Below are 19,499 nucleotides of genomic sequence, written 5' to 3'. Positions count from 1 at the left end.
TTCCATTGTCCTATCTTCATGTTGACTGATTCTTTGGCTGCTCAAATCTGCATTTAAATTCTTCTAGTGAATTTTTTATTGAAGTTATTGTACTTTTCAGCATTTTTTCTTAGGTTTTCTCTGTATTGACATTTCCATTATGTTCATACTTTTTTTTTTTAATTTCACTACATCTATTTAGTTCTTTGAGCTTAAGACAGTTATTTTAAAGTCTTTTTCTATTATATCTGCAATCAGGTCTTTTCATAGATAGTTTCTGTTGATTTGATTTTTTCCCCTTATAGTAGTTGATTCTTTCCTATTTCTTCATATGCCTTGGGTTTTGTTGTGTTGTTTGTGGGTTTGTTTGTTTTTAAACATTGGACATTTGAACCTAGTAATTTTATTTATTGATTCTTTACAGAGAAGAAGGGAGAGGGAGAGTTAGAAACATCGATGAGAGAGAGAAACATCAATCAGTTGTCTCCTGCACACCCCCTACTGGGGATGTGCCCACAACTAAGGTACATGCCCTTGACCAGAATTGAACCTGGGACCCTTCAGTCCACAGGCCGACGCTCTACCCATTGAGCCAAACCAGTTAGGGCTGGACCTAGTAATTTGATAACACTGGAAATGAGACTCTCTTTCCGCCCTGGTTTGCTGTGTTATTGTTTTAGTGTTTTATTTGTTTGTTTAATTTTCATAGGCTGTCTCTATGTCAAGGGTCAGCCTGATGTGTAAACTTAGTCTTCTCAGGTCTTTCATGAGCCTGTCCCTGGCATGCATGGTCACTTTCTAATTTTCCCTGTATACTAGTATGCAGTTATTTTTTAATGGGCTACTGTTTAGCACCTCGTCCCCGAAACAGGGTGGTGGCAGGAAACAAAGGGCATCAGCCTTTTAAAGCCCCTGGAAGAAATTTCAACCAGAGAGGAACAGGCTTGCAACTATGGAGGAGGTATATTGTCTAATGGTTGTCCATCTCTTCATCTACACCTGTGATCAGACACAATAGCTGGCAATGAGAGCACAGATATCTAATATTTGGAAGACATAGTCCTTTATACCTATCCTGGCTCCTACAAACTGTGTATAAGCTGCTCTGGGAACATATACACAGCTACCTACTCCTGGATTGGGAATGGGGGATGGGTAGCTGCTACTGTGCTAAGAGCTGAAATTGATCAAAATTAACTACAGTTTACCATCCAAGTCTTCCTCTGGAGGTTGCGAGCTTTCTATAGACTCCAGAGTTCCAACATAGTTACATCAGACAATTGTCGAGGTAGGGAAACAGATTCCTGGTGCTTCTGCTCTGCTATCTTTCTAGAATCCTCCCCTAGTATGCTTTCTTTTCCTGATATAGAAAGTAACAGGAAAAACAAACCAGAAAATATTGAAGCTGACTGTCTATAAGAGTATGTTGAGCAAAATGGGATAGATGGAATATGGGAGGGAATGATATTTCTTTGAGTATACTTTTTGTGTGCTGTTGACTTTTGAAAGCATGATAACATTATACATATTTGAGCAAAAATAAATTAAGAATTGGAAGCAGGGAATTTTATAACTGAAAGTGACAGAAATGAAACTAATTGTATTTCAAATGAATAACATAACCCTAAAGAATGGAAGGATGAACTAATCCAAGTACCTTATGTACACAGTATTTGACAAATATGCTCAATCTTGGGCAGGGTTGGAGGTGTATATGCGGGGGGGGGGGGCGGTTGCAAACAAATCCTGAGCTCTTTTTAATAAATTTGTATGTTATAGTGGTATGGGCAAAGTGATTCTGAAACTATTTTAAATGTATCATAGACTTGAGTAAAGAAGAAAATGTGTTTATGGTATTGGGAGACAGGGTACTCACTATGGAAGAAAGGACATACAAATATGAAATCGGGGCAGGCAACAATGACCCCTATGGGGATAGATTGAAATTAGAGATTCTGGTATGAACACATGATCTCTAAAATATGTATATGTATGCATATAAGTGTGTTCATGTGTATACACATATGTATGTGTGTGAATATATTTTTCCTAGCTGTGACTGCGGAAAGGGCCACAGAGCAAAGTCAGTCCAGTAGCAATGAGCACACTTAGTGCCTTCTGGAGCTATCATAACAAATTATCACAAACTGGGGGGCTTAAAACAACAGAAATTTATTCGTTCACAGTTCAAGATGCCAAAAGTCCAAAATCATGGTGTTAGCATGGGTTGGTTCTTTTGGAGGCTCTATCTGAGAGAGAATCTTTCCCATGCTTCTCCACTAGCTTCTAGTGGTTGCTGGCAATCTTTAGTGTTCCTTGGCTTGTAGCTGCATCATTACAATCTCCTTTATGTCTCCCTGTTCTAAACATTTGAGTTCTCAGGCTCAGTTCTCAGATCCAAACCATCTAGGAGTTTCTGTGTGCTGTCAGAGTCATTTCCCAATCTCAATCTAGTGTCTTTATTCACTCACCTTAGTTGGTGCATGTGATAGTCTCCTAGGAACTGTAAGATCCTTCTCCCTTGAGGTCTTACTCAAAGTCAGCTCCCTATTACCTATTTCCTGATTCAAAGCAGTTGGTACAGTAGGGAAAGTCTCATATATTACTCAGAGCTCACATTCTGGAAGAAGGTAAGGGGCTGGAAACGATTTCTCACATCCTGGAGAGGTCTGAAGTATAACCATCCTTTCAAAATTTAGAAATCTAGAGCCCAGTTTGGAGAAGGTACTGGTTGAAGGTCATTCATCTACTGGCAATGTCTGAGCTAATGGTAGATGTCTTTGTGCTCTCCTTAAGTGGTGATTTAACATATTTGTGTCAAGGACTTCCTCAAGAACCTCATGAAAGCTGCAGACTTTTTCCCAGAGGGGGTTAAGGGTACTTATCATAATTCTTTTTCATCTAACTTCAGAAGCTACATGGTTCCTTGAAGCACATCCATACCTCAGATTGCAAAATTCTATCAGAAAAACCCAAAATATGGAGAATCAGTCTTCAACAAATTAATGGTGGGGAAAAACGGGGGAGAGGGGAATATAAATGTTTAATATGTCTTAGGAAGTATAACAATCAAGATGTAGACCTTGTTTGAATTCTGATTCAAACTAAGTGTAAAAGGACATTTGGGGTGAAAACCAGGAAAATGTGCATAGAGTATTGGATGATATTAAGGAATTATTTTGTTAGATGTAAAAGCCATCATGTAAGAAAATTTTATTTTTTTAGAGTATCAGAATATTTAGGGTTGAAAGATGATGTCTGCGATCTTTAAAAATATTTCAACAAAGGAAAATATGAAGCAATTTTTGTACGATGTTTATAATTAAGTCTAGGTGATGTGATCTGGGAGTTCATTATAATACTCTTGAATTTCTGTGATTGACATTTTTCATAATAAAAAGAAAATACAAACAAGTCCTGCTCACTGCCATTCTGACAAAGATGAGGATTTCTAGGCTGTCACAGCCAGTACTCAGGTTTTGAGGTACTCTAAAGAGCCTTTCATAGACTTCCTCACTCTAGAACCACAACAGACTGTTTCGTCACTGTGGGGTTTTTGTTTTTTTATAATCCTCATCCAAGCATATATTTTCCATTGATTTTTAGAGAGAGTGGGAGGAAGGAGAGAGAGAGAGAGACATCGATGTGAGAGGCACACATCAATTGATTGCTTCCCACATGTGCCCTGACCTGGACTGGGGATCGAACGTGCAACCCAGGTGCATGCCCTTGGCGGGAATTGAATCCATGACCCTTTGGTGAGAGGATTGGCACTCTAACTACTTAGCCATACCAGTCAGGGTTCACTAATTTAATTTAATTTTTTACAAAGGACCCACTGCAAAATGAAGTAGATAGGTATTGCTATTCCCTTTCCTGGTCTTTCAGTGAATTTGTCCATCTGATCTATGTTGTCAAATTTGTGGACATAGAGTTGTTCCTCATAGTCCCACGTTTGTAATTTGTGCACTATTCTCTTTTTGACATAGACAAATAAACAGAGGCCAAAAAGGAGAAGTAATTCAGGTTGAGAATACAAAGCCAGCTGGATCATGCTTGCTTTTGCTGCCTTGTCCAGTTGTTAGGTCACTCATTCCTTATAAGGCTCTCTGCCCCATGCCCACAGCTCTCATATACTCCATGTGGCCTAATATGTAGTCTGGCATGGAAGAGCCCAACAATATACCTAGGGCTGTCATTACCCTTGGCCTCCAAGGTGAACCCAACTTCTCAGAATGTTCTCTTTCACCACAAAATCAAACTCAGGTGGAAGAAGTAAAGTAACAAGAGAGGTGAAATGGAGGTAGCAAATGGCACAGGTGGGCTACTTGTTAGAAGCTGGAAGACTCAGCTTAACTGGAAAGAGGCAGTTCTAAAATCTCCATGGTGGAGAGAGATGATTAGGAAAGGAACATGATTACTGACAGTGACAACTTCCTCACTTTACTATACCTTTCCCCTAACTCTTGTCTCCTTAATTGATAGAAGAATCATAAGTCCCTAGGCAATAGGGCAAGGAGAGGGAGCTATTTGAACTTTCACTTAATCTTCCAAATTCCAACATCTTCCCCAAATCCTATGTCCAGGTATTGAAAAAGGAAATGAAAGACATAGGCTTCCCTCCTTTTCTTTCTGCTTTAACCTCAAATGGCCTTTTCCTTTGTACCATCCAGTAATGAAGTATTAGCTAGAACTTGTTGAAGCTCTTTCCTTTACTCTGAGGGTCTCCTCAACATCCAACACTCCTGCTGTTTTGGTCTCAAGTCATCAGCATGCTATGATCAGGGAAATAGAACCTGCCTCCACCGCATAACCCCCAAAACTAAGGGGGAAAATGCTGGGTTTTCTGACTCAAAATCCATTTTTTTCTATTATATCAATGCCTCGTATTAATGTGAAATATACATTCATTTTTGTGCCAAGGTGCTTTCCTTCCTATATAGGCTTTAGGAGAGGATGATGGGATACAAGAAGGAAGAGGACAAGAACAGATGTTTCTGTCTGAAGGCCTCCAGAGGGTGAGCACCACTTGATTCTGGTTTTTCAATATATTTATTTATATATATATTAATTATTATTGATTTGAGAGAGAGATGGAGAGGGAAAGATAAAACATTGATAAGCTTCCTCCTGCATGCCCCCTACTGGGGATAGAGCTTGAAATCTGGGCATGTGCCCTGACTAAAAATCAAACTGTTGACCTTTCAGTGCATGGGACAATGCCCAACTAACTGACCCACTGTCCAGGGCTTCTGGTAAGTTTTCTCAACTCTGGAGTATGTATGTATCTGGTGTCCATGGCTACATTTCTGGAGAATCAACATTTGAATAAAAGGGACATATCACAGAGCTTGTTGGATATGGGAACTTCATCTTTATTCCACATATAGAAGCTGGCTTCTGGAGCTGGGTAGGGAAAGGGCTTTGGCCTGGCCCTACCTCTGTATGGGCCCTAGGAATAAAGGTCTAGATCTGGTGGCAAGACCTTTCTCCAGGTGGGAATGAAAAGTCCTGATGTCCAGTCAGTCCCAAATTATGGGGTAGGAGCCACAGTGTGGGGCAATTCCTTGGTGAGGTGAATATCAGCTTGGGGCAGGCTCTTCCAGGCAAGTTCTAAGATGCCATAATGGGCAATGCCCATTGGAAGCATAGTATGCACATTGTTCTGCCCTGAGAGAGACACCACCTCCTGGAACTCTAGAGGACCTCTAGGGATGTGAGAACGACCACAAAATAGGTGGTAGAACAATCGCTCCCCAGGAACCAGCTCTATGGCCTTTAGGGACTCTTTGTAGATGATCTTATGGGATTGGGGTTCCTCTTTCTGTAGCAGCTCCTGTAGCAATCTCTGGATTCCAGGGGACTTAAATTGGTACAGGTCCATGAGGTGGTAGAATTTTTCTGTCCAAGCAGCACTGTCTCCTGCGTATTGCTCCTGCAACATCCGTAAAACATGGTAGAGTGCCACAAATGTCTCCCATAGAGGCACTTCTTCCTGTTTTTTAGAGCTGGGCTGTGTCATCTTCTCCATCTTGGGCAATCTGGGAAACCTGCTTTTATCCTTAAAAGCCCAGAAGTCCTTCTGAAACATCAGTGCTAGCATTTGTTTTTCTACAGAGGCATGGGCACCTGTGACAATGTCTCTTGTAGCAGGATAAACGTGTTGCTTCTCCATATCCTTAAGGGCACTGACTATCTGCTCTGCCCGTGCACTCCTGTAAGGTTCTCCTAGAAGTTGCCAATTTATAGCCTTTGGGTCTGGAATCCTTTTGTTAGCTAATGAGGAAAAAGCCAAAGGTTTTAGATGGCTTTCCTTTTCCTTTCTTTTTATAGGAGGGATCACTTTCAAGTACTTAGGACCCATGAGCTTCGTACTGGGTTTTGAGATACATGTGCTTTGTGATTCCAGAACCTGCCTGTGACGGTAAATGATAGCTTCAAGTTTGGCTAGATGCATCCACTCTAAGGTTCCCTTTGAGATAAGATCTTTGACAAGCTGACACAATCTGTGGAAACTATCTCTGGAAAGCTGTTTTCCTGACTCTGTCTGTTCTAGGACATCGTGGATCCATTCTATATCTGAGAGGCTTACATCTGCAAATACTTCCTCAGCTGGGATTTGGGGCACAGGTAATTGTACCTTAGTTTGTCCCATCAGAGTTGGATGATGCTTCGAAAGCCACTGCCACCTATCCCCTAGTGGTTTGCCTTGGAGTTTCTGTTCTTTTTTGCTCTTCCTCAATATGTGGGATAAATATGGGGTCTTGAAATATGGCTCTTGGGACTCCAAAACTGTATCCAAAACTTGTGGAGGAATGGGCTGATATTTCTTCAATAGCTCACGTTGCTTTTCCATAAACTTTGTCTCTGGGAATATCCTGGGTGTCTCAAGTACTGTGGCCTTATCTTTCCAGGGTATTTGTTTCTTAGACTCTGGCACTGGTATAGTCTTTTCCCTCCCCAGAGCTATTGAAATCAGTTTCTTGGAAGGGATCTTTGGAATTTCCAGGTTTATATCCCTGTCTTTGCCCTCAGTTCTTTTTCTAACAGAAGGGACTGTTTCTTTTCTTTCTAGATCCTTTCCTCTTTTTTCTTGTAACTTAAATAATATTTCTTTTTTAAAGATTTCTTTTTCCTTGTCTACTTCTTCCATTGAACTTTGCGCTGCTCTCTGCGCTTTCTCACTCAAACTTTCTAGCTCTTCCTTAATCATGCTTTTATCCTTCTCCAACACTTCCTTCTCCTCCTCTGCTGCCACTGCTGCCGTCTTCTTCTTTTTCTTTGTCTTTTTCTCCTTTTCCTCCTCCTCTTCCTCCACCTCCTCCTCTTCTTCCTCCTCTTTCACCTTCTTCTTTTTCTTTGTTTTCTTCTTTTCCTCCTCCTCTTCCTCCACCTTTTTTTTGTCCTTCATCTTCTTTTCCTCCACCTCCTCTTCTTCTTCCTCCTCCTCCTCTTCTTCCTCCTCCTCCTCTTCTTCTTCCTCCTCCTCTTCCACTTCTTCTTCCCCCATCCTTTCATTATCCTCTTCCTCCTCCTCCTCCTCTTCCTCCTTTTCCTCTTCCTCCTCCTCTTCCTCTTCCTCCTCCTCCTCCTCCTCCTCCTTCTCTTCCTCCTCCTCCTCCACTTCAGACAAACTCTCTCGCTCCACTTGATCTAACAGGCTTTCCATTTTTCCAGAAAAGCTCTCTTCACTTTCTACTTCATCCCCCTGACTGGGAAATTCTTCTTGGGGCATTTTAACTCTCTTTAGTGGTTTTTTTTTACTTCGCTTTTGTTTAAGAAATGACATTTCTTCTTCTTCCTCTGTTATTCCTGCCTCCTCTTCTCCCTTCATGATTTGTCTCCGTTGCCTGGATAGTCTGTTTTCCTCCTCAGTTATTTTTTTCTCTTTCTTTATCATTCTTCTTATTTCTTTGGCCAGTTTTCTCTGTTTCCTAGCCAGTTTCTCCTCATCTTGGGTCATTTCTGATTGTTTCTCAGAAATATCCAACTTCCTGGCATCAAGTTCTTTTTGTTCTTTATTCAATATTCTTTCCTGATCCAAGAATGACCTTGCTATCTGTGTCATCTGTGTTTCTTCCTGGGTTACTATCCTTTCTTTTTTGATAAGGTTTTGAAGTACCTTTATGATTGTTTTGCTCATTTTTGATAGTTTCTTGAAAATGTTCCCTTTAGTCAACTTTGTTATTTCTTTGGTTAGCTTCCTTTCTTCCTGGGCATAAACTCTCTCTCCTCTGGCAAGTTCTAATTTTTCTTTGGCAATGTTACTTTGTTTTGTGGCCAATATCCTATCTTCATATGCCAGTATCTTCTCCACTAGTGACAATTTCCTTTTAAGTAGTTCTAGTTCATTCTTATTCAGTTTCCTCTGTGTTAAGGTTTCTTGAATCTCTCCCTTTGAGAGAGTTTCCTTTTCTTCAACCAGTCTCACCTTCTCCTGGGCCAGTTTCTTCATTGTCATGCCAAATTTCTTTTCTTTCTTAGTAATATCAGCTTCTCTATTGAGCAGGTTCAGTTTTTGAAGTACTTCCTTCTTCTCGATAGTGAATTTCATTTTGTCCTGGGCTAGCTTCTGCTGTTTCTCAGCCAGGTTTTCCTCTACTTGGGCCAGTTTTTCCTCTACATTGGCCAGTTTCTCCTTCTTCTGGACAATTTCCTCCTTTTCCTTCACCAGCGTCTCCTCTACCTGAAACAATTTTTTTTGGTACGTGTCCAGTTTCTCCTTTACTTGCACTAATTCATTTTTGTTCTGGGAAAGGTTTTCTTTAAGCCGGTGCCAGTTCTCTTTCCTATGAATCAATTTTACCTTCTCCTGACCCAGCTTCTTCTTCTCCTGATCCAGAGTCGTCGTCTTCTTGGCTAGTATTTTCTTCTTGTTTGCAAGTTCCACTTTGTTCTGGATCAAAATTTTCCTTTCCTGGGCCATTTTTTCCTTATTCTCCATCAATTGCTCCCTTTTCCGGGCAAGCCTTTCTTCTTCCTCAGGCATAAATTCTTTGTCCTCAGCCAGTTTATTCTCTTCCTGGATCACCAGCTCTTCTTCCTGGATCAGTTTTTCATCTTCCATAGCCAGTTGATCCTCTTTCCAGGCCAGTGTCTTCTCCTTCTGAGCCAGTCTCTCCTCTTCATTAGCTAATTCCTCCTCTTCCTGATTTAGTTGCTCTTCTTTCCAAGCCATTTCCTCCTCTTCCCATGTCATCTCCTCCAATTCCTGGGTTAGCTCCTTTTCCTGCCATGCCAGATCTTGCTCCTTTTGGATCACTTCCTCCATTTTCGGGACTAATATAGTTTTAACCTCAACTAGCTTCCCTCCTTTCTTTGCTATTTTCTCTTCTTTGCCAGCCAGTTTCTCCAATTTTCTGGCCAGTTTCGTCCTATTCTGGGCCAATTTCTCTGCTCCCTGGCTTAGCCACACTGCTCTTTGGGCCAATTTTTCCTCTTTCTTGACTAGCTTCCTCTCTGCCTGGGCCATTTTCCTATCTCTCTGAATCAGTTTCCCATGATCTCTGGCAAGTTTCCTCTCTTCCTGAGCTAGCTTTCCCTCTTGTTTTGCCAGCCTCTCTTCTTCTTGTGCCAGCTTCCTCTCTTCTTGGGCTCGTTTTCTTTCAGCTTGGGTTCGTTTCTTCTCAACCTGGGCCTGTTTATATGCTTTCTGGATCTGTCTCTGCTCTTCTGTCAACAGCTCTTCTTCTCCTTCTCCTTCTTCTTCTTCTTCTTCTTCTTCTTCTTCTTCTTCTTCTTCTTCTTCTTCTTCTTCTTCTTCTTCTTCTTCTTCTTCTCCTTCTCCTTCTCCTCCTTCTCCTTCTCTTTCTTCTCCTTCTCCTTCTCCTTCTCCTTTTAATGTTTCTTTTTCCTGAGACAATTCTTCTATCTCCAGGCTCAATTCCTCTTCATCCTTGAACTTTTGCTCCCTGGACATGTCTGTCATAGTTTCCCAGACATGTGCCCCCTCATCCCATCCCAGCTTCCTCTTTTCCCCAGCCAGCTTTTCCTCATCTAGAGGTAGCTTCTCTTTGTCCTCTTGTAGTTTCTCCTCTTCCTCAAGAGTCTCTCTTTCCCAAGTCTTCTTCCATTCATTCCAGGATACCTTTGTCTCACCATGAGCCTGTTTCCACTGATCCCAGGATTCCTTCCATTCCTGCAAAGACAGCTGCTTCTTATCCATAACTGGTCTTACTTCTTGCTCAACCACTTTCTCCTCTAGTTTGGCCATTTCTCCCACTTCCAGACTCACATCCCACTCTCTTGTGGTCATTTTCTTCTCTTTTTTATCCACTTTTATTTCCTTCTGGACTACTTTCCTCTTTTGCACAGAGGGCTTCTTAGATGGTTTCTTATCTTCTTGCTTCAGCATTAGTTTCCCCTTGATTAGGTCACCCGGTTCTAAAAAAATAACTTTCTTTTTCTTCCCCTTTTTGGAAATCACCTGGATTTCCTGTAATTCCTGTATATCTCCTGCTTCCTTTTGTACTTGACCCTGCCCCTCTGGTATTTCTTTACTGTCCCTGCTCACCATGTCCTCTCTAATTGCTGCTTCATGAATAAAAATTGGTTTCTCCTCTGGCCAAGCTACATCCCAGTCAAGGTTCTCAAGCAGAACTTCACTTTCTTTCTTCACCAGGGGACAGATCTTCTGAAAGAGCTCCCAGCTGGGGCGCTTATCTGCCAGCACCTTCTGAGCCATGGTTACTAACTCAGTGTTTAGAGATTCCAACATTGTTGTTTGGGAACCAGATATCCTCAGGGTCATAAGACGACATAGATCATCTCGCCAGGATGAGCCATCTCCAGGGGTAGCCCTGCGGCCAGGAGTTCCAAAGGCACCCCGCCCTATGTCTTGCACCTTCTTCACAACTGGTTCTTCCTTTACATCAGGCAGAGGTTCCTCAATTATAACTTCAGCTTGCTTTGTCTTTTTTTTATGCCTCTTTATGTGTTTCTGAGCTGTTTTCTTTCCTATTTTGTCTTGTATTTTCCTTAGCATTTTCAGGGTCATTGCAACATCCTTTGAGATATCTTTCTCTGAAGGCTGTTGTTCAGCATCTTTAGAAATTGGAGAACTCAAATAGATGGCTGTATCCTCCATCTCAATTGGTGCAACTTTACTCTGATCAATTTCACCTTCTAAGGGACTTGGCTCTGTGCCAGTCTCTTTCAACTTCTTCTGGGCTGCAGAGAAAATCAGGAGATATAGATAAGAAAGCATGGGAGGCTTAAATAAAATATTTTTCCAATATCTAGTATGAGCTAGGAGGACTGCTATAAAAGAAAGAGCAATAGAGGGGGCTGAGGCCAGTGTTCCCACCCAAGCCTTGGAGTCTTCCTGAGTTTGGGTAGATTCTTTCTAGGAAGGTTCTCTGTGAAAAGATCTTTCCACTTATTTCAACTCCTATCTGATATCTCTTGACCCACTTTAGCCCTAAACTACCTTGCTCTTGGGACTCTGAGGCATGAAGTGGATCACCCCATACATACCATGCTTTCTTCCCCCTGCCCGGCCCCGTCTGTGGCCTTTGCTGGGCTTGATGACAACTTCAGGTTCGTCTGGAATTATATCAGATTCATCAGGAACGGCTATTGTTTTAGAAATCCTTGAGACATCTAAAGAAAAAAAAGGCTTTTCATCTCCATGTGACAAGGTCAGGTTTTCATTTAATCGCTGCTCCACTTGAGTATGAAGAATTTGGAGATCTGTGACCCGCATCCCCAGCAGACTGTCCAGGCTTTCTTCACCAATCATTTCCTGCCTATGAAAGTTAAAAGAGAAGGAGCATGCTGAATTAGGGGCAAGAGAAAATGAAAAAGAACTAAAGTGCAACAAGCAGGGGAGTTGGCAAAGTGGACAACAGGGATGGTGTATGTAAAGGTAAAGGATGGTCAAGAAGAAAGGAAATGTCTAGGAAGATAAATGGCAATTAATGGAGTGATCTGTATGGAGGCTGCAGGAATAAAAGAAGAAATGGAAAAATGACTGAGGAGTCAGGGGGTTGTCAAAATAGTCTAGGAATGAGAAAAGATTGTGAACAAGGAAAAAGAACAGGAAAAGCCAAGAAACAGGGATGAAGAGATAGTGAGAGAATGAAAGGGGAAAACTGGGAAGGGAGAGAAGAAAATTAGAAGCTAGTAAAGAATTAAGGAAGGCACAAAGAACTTACTGCATCCCCTGGAAAGTATCTCGACTCTGGATCAAGTTTAAGAGTGAAGTCTTAGAGTGGATTCCAGTGTCAGCCATGAGGTTCAGTGCCTTATTCCTCACTCTTTGGTCCTTGTCCATTAACCCTTGGGCCAGAGCCATGGCAAAGAGATGAGTGATAATTCCTAGACGATTCAGCCCTTCCCAGGCTAGCTCTCGGATCAGTGGATTAGAATTGGTTGTATCATCCAGCAGACGATGGGCTGTTTCAGAGCGCAGGGGTGCAGACACTTGGTAAGAAGCAAAGATTTGCCCTAGTGCACTAACACAGTGTTGGTACTTCAATGGAGGAGGAGCATAAATCATAATGTTGAGGATTGTCTCAATCAAGCTATTAATAGCTACTTCATTCATCTTTTTTCCCAGCCAACTACGGTTTGTTGTGTCTGTAAGGACACTATAAGTTATGTCCTTGGACATTCTCCTTTTTATGAAGTCTTCATCTTCCTTTTCCTGTGGTTCTGTTACATCATGTGTAGGTTTTACCTTACTGTGCCAGAAGAATTGTTGAGACTTGTCCCATTCCAACTTCCGTATGGGTGAATGCAGGTTGCACTGTAGGTATATTGGGCTGCCCTCTGGCCAAAGACGGGCACGAATCACTGAGTTAGGGATATAGCAATCAGGAGCAAAGGGCCATTTCCGCCCATGACCAAAGTAGCATTTCAGTATCTGATAAGGGTTGAGTCCATCCCAGGCAGTCAACTGTAGTTGGGGAGGAACCACATAATGGGGATCAGATTTGCTCAAGGGTATAACAGTGTCTTCCCTTTTCAAGGAACCAGGTCTTGAGGTAGACAGTAATACGGAGCTTCCTTGCTCATCGTCTTCTATGACATGTGGCACAGTATGGTCAAAGGCAATGGCCCGCTTATTGACAAGTTTCTCCAAACCCACTAATACTTGTTGCCCTTGTCCAAGGTAGATATACTTGGGCACAAATATGGTCTCAAAGGAGAAGAAGAAGCTTGGTATGAAAGGCTTAGGGATTTCTAGCACGTCATCTGTGATGCTCATAAAGGAAAGGCGAACCAACAGGGTTGGAGGAAGTAGTTTTAAACAGGATACCAGATAAAGACTCTGGTTGAAAGTCACAAGCAGGTCACCCCGATCATTTGCAAAGCAGAGTGGACCAAAATGCAATGTTGAGTCCAGCATGGCTACAAGTCCACCGTGAAAGTTCCATATTCGAACAGAGCCATCAATACTACCTGTGACAAAAAGACTCAAGGTCAGGCATACATCAAAGGAAGTAATTGCATACTGATGCAGAGGCAACGTCTCTATAAACTTTGCATGTGTCTCAGAGGGCAGAAAATCATGGAATTTCCAGAGACGCAAACAGTTAGTTTCTGTGATGGCACCCACAGACTTTGGCAAGAGTATCAGGTGTTTTAGGTGACAGCTGCTGAGAATGCTAGCTAGAGGACGCAGATGTACTCTAGTCCCATTAAGCACAGCTTCTGATAGGCGTATGTAGTCATCCATTCCATAAGAACAAAGCAAAGAGTTTTCTCGGCCACCTAAAAGCCCTCCAGGCAGTGTAGAGAGGGCCAATACAGCCCCAAAGTGCATGAATTTCTCTATTCTGGCACAGCTGTGCTGGGAAAGGACTCTTATCATACCACTCTGGTATCCAGAAAACATTAGTCCTTCTAGGCCCCGACCCAGGTGGAAATGCCCATAAGCCATGCATTGTACTGAGTCCTGAGAATTTGGTGAGGTGCATAAAAGATACTTGGCTGGGCAAGGGCAGCGGGTTGTGTCAAAGACCAGCACCTCTGAGCCCCCTGTTGCTACAAAGAGTTCCTCTTTATCAGAGTCATAGGCCCAATCCACAGCCTGGTCCAGGATTGAGAAGGGCCAGGTGAGAACCAGAAGCTCCCCTGTTACTGGGGACACAAAGCGTAACAAGCCATCCTCCGTAGTACATAGGATCCGGAACCAGTTATTACCACAGCAGACCCGACGAACCTGCTCTGGAGCAGAGCCACAAACATTGAAGAGGCTATAGAAACAGGGCAGACGGCGCAAGGAGAAAGCATGGGCAGTTTGGCAGAAGAAAGTAATGTTATCAATAAATTGGAGTCGATACAATTCCTCGCCAAGTTCTAGTTGCCGCAGCAGGTTCCCAGAAGTAAGGCTCCACTCCTTCATGAAACCCTCCTTACCAGCTGTTAGCAGGGTGTGGGCTTCTGGCCGGCTGCAGATACATATTACTGATGAAGAATGGGCCTTGAAACTGTGGAAAGAGTAGCTCTGACTGAGGCTCCATACCTGGATGTACCCAGTCCTATTTCCAGCATAGAGAAAGCCCAGATCAAAACAGGTGAAGCAGCAGGTGATAGATGAGCCACTAGTGGTAGAAGTGAACCTCTTCACTTCTCCTAGCTGGCTCAGGCCCTGGCGCTCAAGGACCCTCACCACAGTCTCACACAGGGCTAGGAGGTTGCCACTGGGGCCATTCAATATGATGTCCTGGACAAGTTCATCACCAGGCATGGAAACTATGTGGGCGACTTGGAGGCCCCTGCCACTTTGCTCAATGGTCCAGGTGACCACTGCCCCCAGGATACCTGACAGAAGCATCTTCATTTCTGGGTCATAGCAGAGGCAGTTGATGTTAAAGCGGCAAGGCACTATACCCAGGGGTTTGAATGACCGAAAGTGGTCCCCAAAGAGCCGCAGAAGCAAGTCACCACAGTAGGCCACAAGGATATGAAAGGAGCCTGTGTGTACCATACACTGGATGGGCGGCAATCGTTCAGTCATGGAGAATGTTCTCTTCTCGACCATGTCCTCAGTTTTGCTCTTCATCCATACTACAGCCTAGAATAGAATAGATGGAAACTGCCTAGAAATGATAGTAGAAGAGGAAAGGGGAAAATATTCAGCTGTTTTCCCCTATTCTCATACCAAGGAGGAATTAGAAGATTCTAAAATAATTTTACCCCTTGATTATGGTGATTGTAGAAGCAGGAAGCATAAGATTCTTTCCTTAACCTTGGCCTACTTTAGGGAAACCATAAAATCTATTTAATGTGAAGACTGTAATTTGAGAAAGTATGAGGGAGAATTCCTGGTGCCAGGTCACTTTTTTAAAAAAAAAAATAAGAGTTTGTTTAAGCCATAATGAGGACATATGTCTGGGAGCAAAATCTCACATGTTCTCTAGGTCACTGGGTGAGGGCTTATATGGGCAAGGCCCCTGTAGAATGGGCTAAAAAGAAGAAAGAGTAGGCAGTTTTACCTGTATTTCTTTTGTGCTTGTCACCCATGAGAGGGAGGCAAAGAAGTCGGCATCACTGAAGTAATAGCATATAAATGGCATATTCTGAGGATGACGAGACTCTTTGAATAGTATCTCAGACCGGTCACTCAGCACAACTACATCATTCTTTGAATCATCTAAATTTTCCTGGGGAGAGTCATGGCATAAAGTAAGAGAACAGGACACAAATGTACTAAATATATTCTCACTTAAGCTACAATTGAAGTAGTTCCAAAAGTCATGCCGCACCCTCAAGGACCACTCATGTTAAGCCCACACACGCACAACGTATCACTTATGGACACCTACTCTTAGCAAGCACATAACAAAACCCCCAACATGAGAGAACCAAACCTCTTTAGGGCCTCTGTGGGCAAATTTTATAGTGTGAGCATAGGGGAAACTGATGTTCTTCTCAATATGAAATTAACTATACCTCTCCTCTAACATTCTCCCTTCTGTCTAAAACAGTGGTTCTCAACCTTCCTGATGCCGCGACCCTTTTATACAGTTCCTCATGTTGTGGTGACCCCCAATGTCATTGTTACAAATTGAACATAATTAAACCATAGTGATTAATCACAAAAACAATATGTAATTATATATGTGTTTTCTGATGGTCTTAGGCGACCCACAGGTTGAGAACCACTGGTCTAAAAGGCACATATGCCATAAAAGACACATTTAACAGTTTAATTAGGAAAGAGCACTGCCATATACCCACATACAATGCAACAGTGTCCCAAAAGTCAGTGCAGCTTTAAGTTATTAAGGCTTAGAAGTACACTAAGTAAGATTTCTAGGACACCCTACCTGGCCTTTAAATTTGACAGGATGATGTATATAAAAAATGTATTATCCCATAGTGATAGAATATGTGCTATTCAACATGAAATTGGGATCCTTATACACAGAGTTAACTTTAGCAAAACTGAGGTTGGCAAATGTTTTCTCTAGTGCCTTCTCCTTTCTCTTTTATTTATTATTTTGTTGTTGTTAATCCTCACCTGAGGCAGTGAGGGAGGGGGAGAGACAGAAAGAAACATTGATATGAGAGAGACACATCGATTGGTTATCTCCCACACATGTCCTGAACTGAATTGAACTGCAAGGTATGTGCCCTTTACCAGAATCGAATCCGAGACCCTTCAGTCCGTGGGTAGGTACCCCAACCACTGAGCCAAAACAGCTAGGCCTCCTTTCTTTTTTGGAAAAATCTCTTTTCTCAGAGGGCTGGTTCCTCTGACAAATCTCCAAAGTGTTCACCTTCCACTATCAAAATGTCCTTGCAAGACCTGGCTGGTGTGTCTCAGTTGTTAGAGTTTCATCCCATGCACTGAGGGGTTGGATTCTGGGCCCTGTTCTGTATATGTGCAGGAGGCAACCAATCCATGTCTCTCTCTCACATCAAGGTTTCTCTTTCTTTCTCTCTCTCTTCCTCCCTCCCTCGCTGCCTCCCTTCCACTCTTTCTAAAGAGTCAATGGAAAATGGGTGAGGATTAACAGCAACAACAACAAAAAATGTTTTGCAAACCCTGGCCAGGTGGCTCAATGTTGGTTGGAGCATTGTCCTGTACAACAAAAGGTTACAGGCCGATTTCTGGTCAGAGCACATACTAGGTTGCAGGTTTGAGCCCCAGCTGGGGTGCATACACAAGGCAACCAATTGATATTCCTCTCTCTCATCGCCTCTCTCTCTCTCTCTCTCTCTCTCTCTCTCTCTCTCTCTCCCTCACTCCCTCTCAGATGAGGAATTAAAAAAGGGTCTTTCCAACAGGTTCCTAGACTCATTTAGAAATTGATGGTCCACTTCTTCCTAAGGTGACAATTGCCTTTATGGTCTCCTCTGCCTGCTTCCATGGATCTATGCTCCTCAGAAGTGCTCATAACTATTAAGATAGACAGAGGCAAATAACGTTTATGTCCTACATATACATTACCTTGCTTTTAGGTATGTCACTTATGAGGTATTTAAAATCCTTCCACAGGGGAATGAGTCTGGGGGAAGACATCACCTTGATTATCCCTGGTCCTGCTCAAGACCATTCCTTAAAAACCTGTGGAAATCCAAAACATGACAGCTTAGCCACTATACTTTTTGAGGAGCTAGGAATCAGAAGGCAAGATCCATGAACTCATGTTTATTACACACTTTTTACAGGAACTATATGTAGGACATACTTTCTCATTTAATCCTCACTCAAGCCCAGTAAGGTAGGCATTATTTCATTTTATAGACGAGAAAACTGAGGTTTGGAGAGAGTATATCAAAGAGTTGAGGATTGAATCTTAATGATCATAACCCAGCGGGACTTATGGGTGAGGGAAGCAGAGAGGGGCTAGAAAGGAATACTGTCCTAGGCAAATAATAATTCTTTGCTGCTGGTGGTGTGGTAAGAGAGCATTTTTCATGGACTAGGAGTTCCAAAGTTCCAAAGGGCAGAGGGTATGTCTCAAAATGCAGATCCCAGGTCCTGCTCTGGACCTACTGAAACACAACCTTGGAGATGGGATTCAAGGACCTTCACCTGTAACAAGCTCCCTAGATGAGTCTATGGACATTCAAGTCTGACTACTGAGATAGGAAATTGAGATGTTGGGTGCTTAGGACTAAGGGTTAGCCCACATAGCACAGCTGGAGAAAGGATCCAGACATTTTTCCCAGGCTGTTGGAATCAAGTAGCTCCCTTACATGTGAATCAACTGTTCGTCATCCTCTTCTGCACTCCCTTATCTTTGGCTTTCATGAGAACAAACCTGTACTTTTCCCAAATGGATTGTGAATAAATCCTACATTTAACAAGCCCCCTCTGCCAGGGAGTCTCTCATTACTGTCCTGACAATAGGCCTGTTTTCTTCATTTGTAAAATGAAAATGCTAGTGTTGCCTATTTCACAGGACTGTTGCAAAGATCAAATAATTCTTGTGAATACTTTTTAAAGTATACTCTGAAGCAACAAACAATTATTATGATTGCTGTTTTTAGGCTGGTTTGGTTTCAGACAAATATTTCCTTCCAACCCATAATTTGTACTTTCCTCTTGCTCTGGAAACCTGAAGTAAGTTTATAGTTTAGCCAGAAGAGGGCAATGGAGGCCATCCTTGAGCCTGCCAGATGAATAAAATATGAACTTTCAGTTTAAAGAAGTGGTTCCCCAGAACCAAGATGGTGCCATAGGTAAACACGAGTATGCGGCACCTCCTACAACCACATCAAAATTACAACTAAAATACAGAACAACTATCGTTCAGAACTGCCTGAAAGCTGACTGAATGGAAGTCCTACAACTAGAGGAGTACAGAAGAAAGCACATTAAAACTGGTAGGGGTGCAGGTGCAAAACAGGCTGATCTGACACCCATATGTGCTTCTTTTTAATCAGGAGGGAGATCATCTCTGCAGAGGCCATGTATGAGAAGCAAGAGGTCCCAACCTTACACCAGACTCCCAGCCCTGGGTTCCTGAGCTGGGAAGAGAAGTTCCCTAACTTCGGGCTGAAAACACTAGCGGGGATTGTGGCTGAGTACATTGGAGATTGTTGGAGACCTGGGTGTTCCTTTTAAAGGGCTGGTGCATGAACTTACTAGGACTCAATCCCTCTGAGCTCCAGGACTAGGGGGCTTTGGGGGACCCAGGGACATATGGGGAGGAACTGGATTGTCTGACATCAGGGCAGGAACTTGGGGGCAGCTTTCTCCCAGATAGGGGTCCTCCTAGGGATCATTGTTCCTGTACTGTCACAGAGCTTACTGGCAGCATATCTGAGTTTCCCTCAGCCTTGCTCACACTGTTTACTCCACTCTGGTGATTCCCTGAGACCCCGCCCCATCCAATTTGCAGCCCCACCCAAGATGTTAGCAGCAGCTTTTCCAGAGAGTAGTGTGCCAGAAGAGACATAAAGGGAGAGAGGGACAGAGAACATTTTTGAAAAAATAATGGCAGAAACTTCACTAACCTGGTAAAGGAAAAAGTCACACAAGTTCAGGAGAACAAAGAACTCCATGCAAGAAGAACCCAAATAGACCCACACAGAAAAACATCATAATTAAAATGTCA

General features: G+C 42.7%; 1 protein-coding gene across 1 annotated transcript; it reads right to left on the bottom strand.

The window, feature by feature from the left end:
* Positions 1–5,512: 5,512 nt before the first annotated feature.
* Positions 5,513–17,455, bottom strand: WDR87 (WD repeat domain 87). Its single transcript, XM_036320917.1, has 9 exons — positions 17,384–17,455; positions 15,423–15,590; positions 12,135–15,001; positions 11,455–11,726; positions 9,859–11,148; positions 7,604–9,756; positions 7,475–7,546; positions 7,406–7,441; positions 5,513–7,225 (listed from the first exon to the last, which is right to left on the bottom strand). The coding sequence occupies exons 1-9, from the start codon at positions 17,453–17,455 to the stop codon at positions 5,513–5,515; spliced, it is 8,643 nt and encodes a 2,880-aa protein (XP_036176810.1).
* Between the last annotated feature and the right edge of the window lie 2,044 nt (positions 17,456–19,499).

Source organism: Myotis myotis, unplaced genomic scaffold (genome assembly GCF_014108235.1).
Source record: "Myotis myotis isolate mMyoMyo1 unplaced genomic scaffold, mMyoMyo1.p scaffold_m19_p_83, whole genome shotgun sequence".
Lineage (NCBI taxonomy): Eukaryota > Metazoa > Chordata > Mammalia > Chiroptera > Vespertilionidae > Myotis > Myotis myotis.
The sequence above is the reverse complement of the archived record's forward strand: the minus strand, read 5'-3'. Positions and strand labels throughout refer to the sequence as shown.